Below are 11,684 nucleotides of genomic sequence, written 5' to 3' on the forward strand. Positions count from 1 at the left end.
TTGTAATACGATCATGGACAATAACTTGTCAAGTTAATCCTATTTTTATTTTTAAATATACATTGCAAATGTCGTAAGTAATTTAAAACTTCTAAGCTCCTTTGAAATAAGTTATATTAAGGTATATCATAAGGTGGCAAACGAGCGAGCGGCCACCTGAAATCGCTGAAATAGCGAAGTAACCGTTGTCCATAGACATACGCAATTGCAAATGCGTTGCCTACCTTTAAATTATGATTCAGTTTACAATTAATCAGTGAATAAAATTAGCTTAAATGTAACTTCGTATTTAGTCTATACTTCTGTTAGAAACACGCCTCCCCTCTAAATAACCTTAAAATATAACGATCACGATTCGCAAGTCTTAAATAACATTTTTACAAAATGCGAGTACATAAAAGATTTCCATAATTCATTAAATCATTGCCCCGCCTCCGCCTCGATCACGATTTGTTATTTATTATTTGTTAACCGGTATGTACTCCCAAGTTTGATTTCGTGAAACTGAAATAAACACCTAATTGACGGCAATCGACTATATTTTTCCGTAGGTATCGTACAATGGATCTATGTTGGTAGAGCGAACCGATCCCTCTAGCATCCCACGTTTACAGTTTTGTGGTACACAGTAATGTCAATTTATTTATAGAAGTGTTGTCTATCGTAAAATTCTGTTTTATACTAAATTATAAATTTTTTATTAATTAAAAATACGGGATATTGCATTTATTTCTAACGATGTGTGTTAAAAAATTATAACTATTAGATATGTATAGCGAGCCCTCCTAAATCTCGGAGAAAGTAATTAATTATTATAATCGAGAAGTTAGAAATTTAGAATAATTTTAATTTTAAAAAGAATAATTGAATGCTATCCAGCTTTATCCCAGATTTCCAATTGAAAAATGTAATCTTAAGACTAAAATGAAGATCGACAGGGAACACGCGCCGGAGCTAGCAGAGGACGTAATGCAAGATTCACACGAGGGCAGTATACTACTGCTATTAATTTATCGGCACAGGCTGCGCCGACAGAACTCTTTTCAATGTAAGTTTCGTTCAACTAATAGCAGTACGGTACTAATCTTATTGCTCTGCATCACAGTTCTGCCCTCGTGTGAAAGCAGACTAACTGCAGACGAGACAAAGACCGTAAATGAGTTCAGTTATAGACGTCAATTGTTTATTGTGCCGCAGCCGCGACACTGAATAGCATCATACCACGTGCCTGTAATACTTGACTACAGATAAAAATAAAAAAATAATATAATGTTTAGTTTATTCCACGAACCTGATATTTATTGCATAACTAGCTGTCGCCCGCGACTTCGTCCGCGCAGAATTGAAAAAAACATGATTAGTAGCCTATGTGTTCTTCCAGACTATGTGCTATATATATGCCAAATTTCATCGAGATCCGTTCACCCGTTCTGGAGATATCTTCCACAAACATCCATCCATCTAAACATTCGCATTTATATTACATATAATATTATTATCATATTACACATAGTAAGATGAACATGAACAACCTAATTAATTTTAAAACCTAATAAACTTAGTCTGTAAAAGATTATAAATCTAATGAAATTTCACTCTTTAAAATCGGTCAAACTTTTTAGGCTACATGAAGTCTGGTCATAAGGAATATAGAGCGGCCGTAGCGCCATCCAAAAATAGAGTATTGCAAATATATTTTTACAAACGAATAAAGTATCATTTAATTAAATCGTTATAACAGAATAATAACATAATTATTTTAATTGTTTAATTCTTAAGATTACTTTTCTTTACACATCTGTCGTAACATAAATTATAATGTTTAATTTGTGTTTAATTGCGGTTGAATTATATTTTATCTAAGGAGATACGTTCAACCGTAGAGTGGAAAGAAAAGGAGTTAATACGTGATTAATCATCATTATCTAGACGCGTATCACTTGTTTAGAGATTTTCATGGATTTTAGTAGATTAAAGCATTATCCTATACACAGCTTAAGAGCATCGAGAACAAACATATTTGTGAACCTTGAGTTGTGACGTTAGTGAAAATAAAATACGGTAGACAAGATTATATTAATGTAAACAATATCAATACTGATATTTCAGTTTCGTTATAACTAAAAATAACTGTATTAATTTGTGTTTTTATTAAGATTTTAGGTTATGTTTTAGGAAGTGTATTTTTCCGCATATTCAAATCAAATATACAAAAACAACGGCCTTTTCACCAATTTTAGTTAATGTTAATTTACTATTTAGCTTAGTATGTTAAATATTAAAATGAAATCTTTATCAATATTTTCTTTTACAATTTAAAGTCATGCAAATCGTGTGCGTAAACTAATTAGGTGACAGTTTACAGATTTATAGCTGTAAGATAACTAATACCTTCTTTATGCTTGATGCAGACAGTTCTTCACGTGAGTGAAAAACAGAAAATATTAATTACTAGCTGTCGACCGCAACTCCCTCTGCGCGGAATTAAAAAACTTAATTGCCTATGTGTCCCTCCAGACTGCTTCTACATCTATGACAAATTTCAGTGAGATATCTATAGCCGTTCTGGAGATACCTTTTGCTTTTATTATATTACTAAGTTTCTTTTTGTATTATTATAAATAAACTAGCACTTGCCTACGACCTGGCTGTCAAGTGGTCATGTGTTCGGAAGATGATACGCTGTAGTTTCGTTACTGCCTATGCACCTCTCTTGAATTCAAAATTAGACGAAAATGGAGACGTCGGCAGCATATTTTAAATCAAGTTTGAACCAAGTACTTATGACATCAATAGACCCATTTCAATTTGAATTCACAGATCAGTAGCCTGTCGATCAGTTATGATTAATGCGAAAGCATTAAGTTTCAAAGATAAAGTTAATCCTTTGCTTAGATTTGCTATCAGGTATGTAGAAAAAGACAATTCAAGATTTAAAACTGATACAATGGAAAGTGCTAGAATATGCTTAAGATTATTTAAAATTTAAAATGCAACATATGCCTTCAGTAGACTTGGCTCTTATGAAACAAGAGACTAAATCTCCAATATATAATTCGTAATAAAAGAATATCTACCCTTTTAACTTCACATATTTTGCACTCCGATTTAATCACGTCATGTTCTATCGAATTATTTAGTCATGAAATTGTTAAATCGAAAATAAATATTTTACGTCAATTTCCATTGTAGGAAAACGTGATATAGTAAATATTTTTCCTAGGACCATGCGTATCTTAGATAAAGAATCCTTTGTAGTCAAATACCTTGTCACACTGATGACTATTTCAAACAAAACTAGAACAAACTCGGTAAATAAGATAATGTCTGTCTTATCATCACTATTTGCGCCTGCGTCGCATTTTTAGACACTTTTCACACACGTATCCTCAGACCAAAACGTTTTCAATGCCGACAAAATATATGACAGAGTTAACCTCAATTGTTAAGACAACAGAAAACACGAGTGTATTTATTACTTGCATGAAACCACTATTGCGAATAATTTAAGTAAACTATTTCGATAATTCACTATCAACATTTCTTCATCGCTGATTAGATATCGACTAACTCAAGGATTGTGAATCACAAGCAGTATTTGAAAATTAATTTTCAAACATCAATAAAATCATCGATTCCATCAACTAATTGGATTTCGTTAAAATATAAGTATCTTTGTAAAAAATCTTAACATAAATAATTTATCATACAAATTAACGAAGTAAGTTTATTTAATACCAACCTAAAAATAAAAGAAAATTTATTTGGATTATGTTAATTTAATTGAATATTAGTTATGTTGTATATTATGTTATGTTATAGAATATTAGTAAGAAGGGAGTGAAATTAAATATAATGGTTGATAGTTATAATAAAAAGTAGAACGAGGTTGTTACCGTGGCGTCGACGAATCAGGGGATCCAAGGGATGGCGCGCATTTCGGGCATAGATAAAGCCTGGAATGCCGCTAGCCTCTAGGGTACCCTACCCTGCGAGCGCTGGGATTTGGGGTCGATTAGTTTTTTTTAAGTTTTAGTATATAGTTTATTTGATATAGTATAAATTATTAGCTTACGTCTTAGTTTAAATGTGAATAATGATATGTTATTTTAATTTAAGAGTAGAACCTATATCATAATTTTAATTTTAGCCATTTACATTCTTTAATTTGTACGATCTGAATGTTATAAGAGTTAAGTCTTGAATTATTTAAAAAAATGTATAATACCTGCAAGTATCTTGACGATATATTGTACTCTGTCCTATGGAACTGCTGTACGTAGGTATGCGGTGAAGACTGCTCGATGGATGGATCTGAGGTGGTCTTAGGAAACTGCTTCCGCATGGTGCTAGCATTGGTGATTCCACCATCGAACTCTCGAAGGCACTGGTTTCGTCAGTTTCCTCTTCTATAACTCCAGGTTTGTAAAATATTTTCCCAGTAGCTAATTTCCCTTTAACCTCCTTTTCTCCATCTCGCTCTTGCATTTCGTAAGAGAGTTCTGTTGTCATTTTTTGACTCTTTCTCTTGTCACGATATCGCACTTGCTTTTGATAGGAGCGATTTCATCTCTGTTACATATACAGTTATTATAGTAATTTGTATCATTGTGTGTACTGGAACAGTTTTTCTTCACTTCGTTTAAAATAATACCTGGAAATAGAAAGAGAAAGAAGGAGTTAGATTCATAATTAACTGTATACCTACATGAGACACATACAAAAAAGAGCATCGTTTACTAAAGAATAAAATAGTATGAAGGTACACTGCCATCTATCGTCGAATAGATTTTTAATTAATTCTTTTGATAAATTCTACAATTCATGAATTGTCTCACACTTTTAATAGCTGTCTATAAATCATAAATAAAACCTAAATATTCTCTTATAATATCGTAGAAAACATTTTATAATTTTAAATAATTGTACGATTCACGACATGTAACTCCATCTACCGGAAGTAAATGCAATATATCTCAACTAGGTTTGATACTCGTAGCGCGCTACCGTCAACAACGGTTAAGAAACGATTTTTCTTGTAAATGATGATCATCGAGCGTCGTTCCGGTTCTGACACGCAACGTCCTTGCACTCATTAGGATGTGCTCCATCTCCATACGCAGGTTAACAGCGGATGTCTTTATTTCCTCTCACTGGGATTATTCTGACATATTGCGGAAACATGGAAGCTCTAAACTCATACACATTAGTGTAAAGGATGCCGGTAAACGTCACTAATCGTCACATTGGCACTGAATTCATCATAGTCAGCAATAAATTACTTCATTGTCTGGTGTACATTATGCCTGTACAGCAAGTCAGTAGCACTGGCCTGACATGGACTGTACAGGCTCACTGGCACCAGTTAGTGTTTACACTATGCTAGTTGTTTGCCAGAGCTGATTTTCAACTAATGTACTGGCATAATATAACCCAAGTATATATTTATAAGCCTACGTTTTACGATGTTGCGAGTTTCTTATTGAACTCCCAATGTCAATGTTTTTAATAAAGTAGGTCCATTTTCGTGAGTAAATTATTATTTCTAGTTTCCTAGAAATAAATTTTATCACTTACGAACATAAACGTTAAACAATAATCGACAACATAGCTATAACCTTTTATACCCATGATCATTAACTTCAGGTGAACCGCTTATAACCAGAATTACTATTATCATTACTTCATTTCCTTAAAAGTTTAGCACGTACAGATAAGCATCAATACCAAATCAAACCTTTTAATGCGACGACTGCAAGCTACGGCGCGTGTATGGCAAACGTCAATTGCTGCTTGAAGCTGACGGTATTACAAGATTCAAATGTTATGGCGGCGCGAGTACATTGGGCTTACTGTTGCAAACAAACAAAAACAAGTGTAGTATAGTACCCCACTTAAGTATATTTTTACGTTCTGCTAAAACCTGAAAGTGTACTCTACACAACGTCTTATCTAAGATGGAGAGCTGTCATGAACTTTGAATGGTACTATACCGATTACCTGAAGCAGTCAGTGTATGGCAGGTTTAAGTAATCAGTAATTAAGTGGCGCGATGACGTACTCAGTCACGAGAGAGCACGCATACGCACGTCTGTCATAGCGCTGCCGTCTAGAGCTAATAGCGAAGGCCAATCTCAATTACCGTGTCTCTCCAGCAATTACTAATGACTTTATGTCCACGTGCTCCAAAATACATAAAGTTTTGCATGAATTATACAAAGAATTACACTAAATAGTTATTTATTGTCCTATTACATAATATCGATGTTATTTATCTTACAGCGGCAATACTTACAAACGATATTTACATGACGAGATGACAACATGTATATTTTTTTATTTAATACATTTATTCATAAAAAGTTAGACTTTCATTTAAACCATGGCCCGCAAAATTGCTTACGCAGTTTGAATGCAGGTAACTCGTGTTATATAAACATAGTTTATAATTATTAAATTAGGTTATATTAATACAATTAATTTACGTAAATGGTTACAACATATTATATTATTGTATTATATGATCGACCGAAAACTTAAGTTGAATATCTTTTTAGTAAATCTGTATACAAAATCATTTGAAATCTGATTGCGAAACCGTGTGATACATAAATCTTTTTGATATAAAATCATAACACAGGAAGTTGTGACATTATGACTGAACATGTCATAGAGAAATGGTATATTCACAAAGTAATAACAAAAAATGTTCTATTTATTCGCCCTTTAAATAGGACGTAATGGTCTGTTGGTTAAGCGTGGGACTTTTTATTAAAAGGTTGTGTCATCAAATACTTCCTTGCACCAATAAATCACAGATGTTTTTATAAAAAAAACACAAATGGTCTTTGGTTAATGATACTATTTGCTAACCGATTTTTTTTATTTTACGTGTTTTTTTTTAATTATAATAATATAATTTTTTGTTCAACGCCTATCAGTATTTGAAATATCTTGATCAAACAAATTAAAAAAAAAGTCGTTTACCGATCGGGTAATTTAAATCAGTCTCTCAAATGCTTCGTATTTTATAACCAGCGTAAGTATTGAAGCACCCCAGCAGACATGAGTAACTTGTCCTAGGAACCAAATTTATTGCCAGAACCAATTGCGAGCATCAGCAGGAAGCGACTATTTTGGGAGTCCGTGGGCCCACTCACTGGCGGGTATGAATGGATACGCAGATTGCGGCGACGTTTATACACGTGTTTATAGTGCTAAAAGTAAGGAGCTAAGCTGACCTTTTAAGTATGGGATTTCCTCTTTAAATGTGGAACTACCAATAACTATTGTATTTTTTTAAATCGTTCGAAGTTACAAAACTATCGACTTTTTAATTTACACAACTTAAGCAACTATTAGTAATGGACACTTATAGCCTTTTAGTCTAGATTTTGTATGGGAAGTCTACACAAAGCGACTGTTTATGTTAACCATTTAATGACCCCAAGAGTGTCAATAAATCGCTGACTTCTTTGGTATTTCTTGTTTTAAGTATATTAATTATTTAAATGAAAGTATACCTGTATCAATGTCTTAATAAAGCCGACATTATGAGATGTTTCAAAAGTGTTCACTTGACGCAAACAACCCACGACCTATTAACGTCATGAGTCAACAAGTGCAAGGATAATGCTAACTTTTCATTATATTGTGATTTACTTTTATACTAAGTTCATACTTTATATGATAACAAATTTAAGTAATTATTTTAAACCACGATAAATATTGAAAGCTGGTGAGACACTTAAATGTAAAAGAATTGTTGACCTGAGCGCTCGCATGAGCTAACCTTAAATTTAACCGTCCAAAATGTCAGAATAGAATATACGTTAGTAATATTTGTCCCTTTACGAGTTAAATCCAAATATGTATGAGAAAGTATCTATAATCTTATCCCATAGAAACAGACCAAGTTTAAAGTTACTTAATCTTAAAAACAGTTCACATTCCGAATGGCTATTTATTTGTATTACAAATTCCGTGAAAAAACGTGGAATATTTTATGAAATACGATACATCAATGATACATATATCATTTATAATAATGGCATAAGTTTGTAAACACTTTATTTTTAAACATAACAGTGACAAGATAAACTCTTGGAAGACTTCACTTTAAAAACATGCTTATACGATTCAATCATAAATATAAATTTAAGGATCTAAATAATCAGATCAAATAAATAATGTTATTGAAAATGATGAGCCGCATTAAATCATTATACACAACAGGAATTACTTACCATGACCGTTTAGAACTGCATTTTAAATGAACTTTATTTACTTGTCACATAAAGATCTAAACCGAATAACATTGTTATTGAACATCGTAACTTCTATTCGATAGTCTCGACTGATATATCTATATTCAAAGACAACACTTATTCGTATTCCCGCGCGTTTTTTTATCACATAAGGGAAGATGAGAGCCCTAAGCGTGTGTGACCTGACCGCTAGGATAGCGTGGACTGGCAATATATGCGAAGCAACTCTTGCGCATTCTATACCTACTCCAATTGTAAACCGCGTTTATTTGTTAACTAGCCACGCGTTCGGAAACAATTGACTGTATTTGCTGCTGGCCTGCAGATAAGATTTAAATGTCCGCTTTGGCATATGCGCCTCCAAGGCGTGAATGCTTATTTGCATGCATTGATGAAGCTCGAAGGGTATTTGTTCAAATTCTAAAGACAACGATATATTTTCTACAAACTTCTCGGTCAGTACGATCAATTCTCAAGAGCAATGTCATATATTAGCATTCAAAAATTTCGATTGAAAGGCCGATCACTCTTTCCTTCCTTATGCATCTAATAAGTTGCCAACATAATCAAAGAACTCTAGATTGGTTCATTACAATTCAATATAATATCTGTTTATTATGTCCTAGATCTTAGTCATCTGTGACTACTATTTTTATTATTATTAACTAAAACAAAGACTTCTTATTCATCCCCTAGCCCGTCAAATCCTTCTAAAGAACATGACATAGTTCTTACAAAATAGTTTAACTCTCTAATTGCCTCTCTTAACCGTAATTCATTGCCGATATTTGTTACGTCCGTTAAAGTTATTCATTACTGGACTAAATTAACATGATCTATCTGCTGCCATTTATAACCAAGAACCAATGTATAAAAGTAGGCCAAATTTAAATGAACTAATTGTTAATAGAATTTCATATAGTTGGTATAACTTAAGTTGGAATTTTGTATGTAAATGAAACTCTTTGTTTCTAAAAGTTTTGTGTACGAAATATTATATGCTTCTGCTACCATATTTCGCTTGTTTGCTAGAGGCCTCTTGTTAGTCTATTTTCAGCATAGGAAGGGTCCGAAATCGGCTAACAATAAGAGAAGACAATTGCTTACCAAGGCTTCTTTACTCCGGCCATTGTTTGGCAATCAAGGCAACACACTCGTGACATACCGCGTTACCAAAGGAGATAAACTTACTATGAATAATTTTAAACTTAAGGAAAATGTGGTAAATTGGTAAGTGAAAGGTCATGGCGAAGGTGGAACCTTTTCGGCGTACAACCTTCTTTAATTTGCCTTGTTTCACACCAATGAATCACCAAAACTAGCATTCACAGATCTCAATTTTAAAATGTTTAATTATCTATATTCTATAGTAGAGGAAGTGAAAAGGGGATTTAAGGATTTACTCTAGCATGGCAGATAAACATAAAAGAGGAACTTTGCACCCATCAGACATAGAACTCTCCATATAGGGCCACAATCTAGGGAAGGCGATTAGCATAATAAGTAAAAAAATCTATTGTCAAAAATGCTTTAGCGCGTTAGTTTGAGACAAGATGAGTTAATTACTCGCAGATAACTCTACAGTCCGATTATCTCACAATTTACACACTATATAAGAAAATGGGGGCAAAAATTGCAAGAAAAAAACGTCAACTTGGACTGGGAGCGGTAAAATTTGATATGTAGACATTTCTGTATGAAATTAGCTCACCCCATCTCAATCATGTATCCTCACACATTTATTGAGTTTAAAGTATGAAGGAGGAAGTGAGTGGTTGATTTGACATCAGCGGCTGCGGCCGTTGTCCTTCGCAAGCCGGGTCAATCAACATGACAGATGGACTGTCAGACGATGTGTCGCAGTCAAGTGCACGACGATTATCAAATTACGCTCCCCGTTCGTAATGTTGCTCTTTCGACTGTCATGGCCGCTGCTCTATCCGTCGAACGACCTCATGTGCATCCCGCGATGATTTGTGGAATAGTGGCAGCGGTAATGGCGGGAAACTGCTGGAAATAACAAACGAAAGCTATTAGCAATTTGCAATATAAGTTTAACAGGGTAATAATAAAACATACTACTTAATATTATAATAGTATGTTATTATTGCTACATGCTTTGGTTAGGGTACGACCGCAAGCGATTTCTAACTTTAAGCACGGCTAACTTAAAGAAACTTCCTGTTTTAGATGAACCAAGGAGTAGCAGGTAAAAGTTAAACCCCACGTCCATGTAATCACAACTATGGACGCCACATTTTAGTCATTGCTAATTCTCACACACTCCGTTTCTTGTACTATAAATAATTATAATTGTTTCTTTGACAAGCAACTTAGACCAACTTGTTTTTTGTAGTAAATTCAATGATATATAATGTTTTGTTATTACCTGATTATTCCTTGACCGATATCTGCTTTAGATGTGGATGTACAATTAAAATCAGTTTCCGCAACTCCATGATGTCCTGGTACATTATCCTCGTCGCCAATATTTGTATTTGCAGTGCCCCTACTTTGAATTTAATTGCATTTAATAGTTGGTTACAAACTTGTAAACCATGATTTAACTGTAAAAGTTTTCTCCTGTTTATTTCTAGACACTTTTTGAGGAGATTAGTATCACACATTTTATCTTCGTATTTAGTAAATTTATATCTTTACGAAACACATAGTAAAGACTCTTGTAATTTCTCGAATGACTCAATTAAAACTAAAATCCTTGCATAAACTTAATAAAAATTTGGAACAAATGTGTCATATATTAATATGATAAGTTTAGTGATATCTTCGTACAAACATCTGTGATAAGGTGGGTACATATAACTATCGGTGAAATATGAGGCATGTATTAACGTAATATATGAAAAAAACATATACAAAGACTAAGCTGCAATGCTAAGATCAAAATCACACTGAAATCCTCCACTACCTTCGTTAAAAAGAAACATTTTATTTATGATTTAAATTTATATTGCCAAACTAAACTTTCCTAATATTATGTTATCTACACCATTTTTTAAAACTATATAGTTAAAAATAAAAATACGATTATGGAGTTCTGCCCCTGACCATGTACTTTGTGATTAGTGTATAGTTTACAATATTTTACTCCATCATCCCCAACTAATCAACGTCCATGATGGTGATTTATTAGTATAAATGAAATATAAATAGGAATATTGAAAGTTAATATAAGGTAGAACTACCTAGAATTAAGTAAAACTTGATTAGTATTAAGTAGAACTTAATTTTAACTTTTAATTGTCACCAATAACACCTCCGACTATGTCTTATCCACTGCATTTTTAATAAAAGCCATTTTTATTTATATATTTAAACCATTCCAGAAAACCACTGAATTCCAGCTGAAAACTTAACTGAAAACCATTGATGATAATAAAATTTCTTTTATTTAAT

At 33.0% G+C, this 11,684-nt stretch overlaps 1 protein-coding gene across 6 annotated transcripts in view; it reads right to left on the minus strand.

The window, feature by feature from the left end:
- LOC106118954 (G protein-activated inward rectifier potassium channel 3) overlaps positions 1-11,626 on the minus strand; it is a 22,290-nt gene extending 10,664 nt beyond the window's left edge. The window contains exons 1-4 of one of the 6 annotated variants that reach the window (XM_013313738.1): positions 11,474-11,626; positions 10,657-10,779; positions 8,247-10,277; positions 4,229-4,654 (exon numbers count right to left, since the gene is read on the minus strand). In XM_013313738.1, coding sequence (XP_013169192.1) covers positions 4,229-4,512 — 284 coding nt within the window. In that variant the 5' untranslated portion in view covers positions 4,513-4,654; positions 8,247-10,277; positions 10,657-10,779; positions 11,474-11,626. Of the gene's footprint in view, positions 1-3,266; positions 3,476-4,228; positions 4,655-8,246; positions 10,278-10,656; positions 11,065-11,473 lie in introns of those variants that run through there. The other 5 variants (XM_013313737.1, XM_013313739.1, XM_013313736.1 and 2 more) reach the window with 5 other exon arrangements.
- Positions 11,627-11,684: the final 58 nt, after the last annotated feature.

The sequence above is a fragment of the Papilio xuthus genome, unplaced genomic scaffold, assembly GCF_000836235.2.
Source record: "Papilio xuthus unplaced genomic scaffold, Pxut_1.1 DF827542.1, whole genome shotgun sequence".
Taxonomy (NCBI): domain Eukaryota; kingdom Metazoa; phylum Arthropoda; class Insecta; order Lepidoptera; family Papilionidae; genus Papilio; species Papilio xuthus.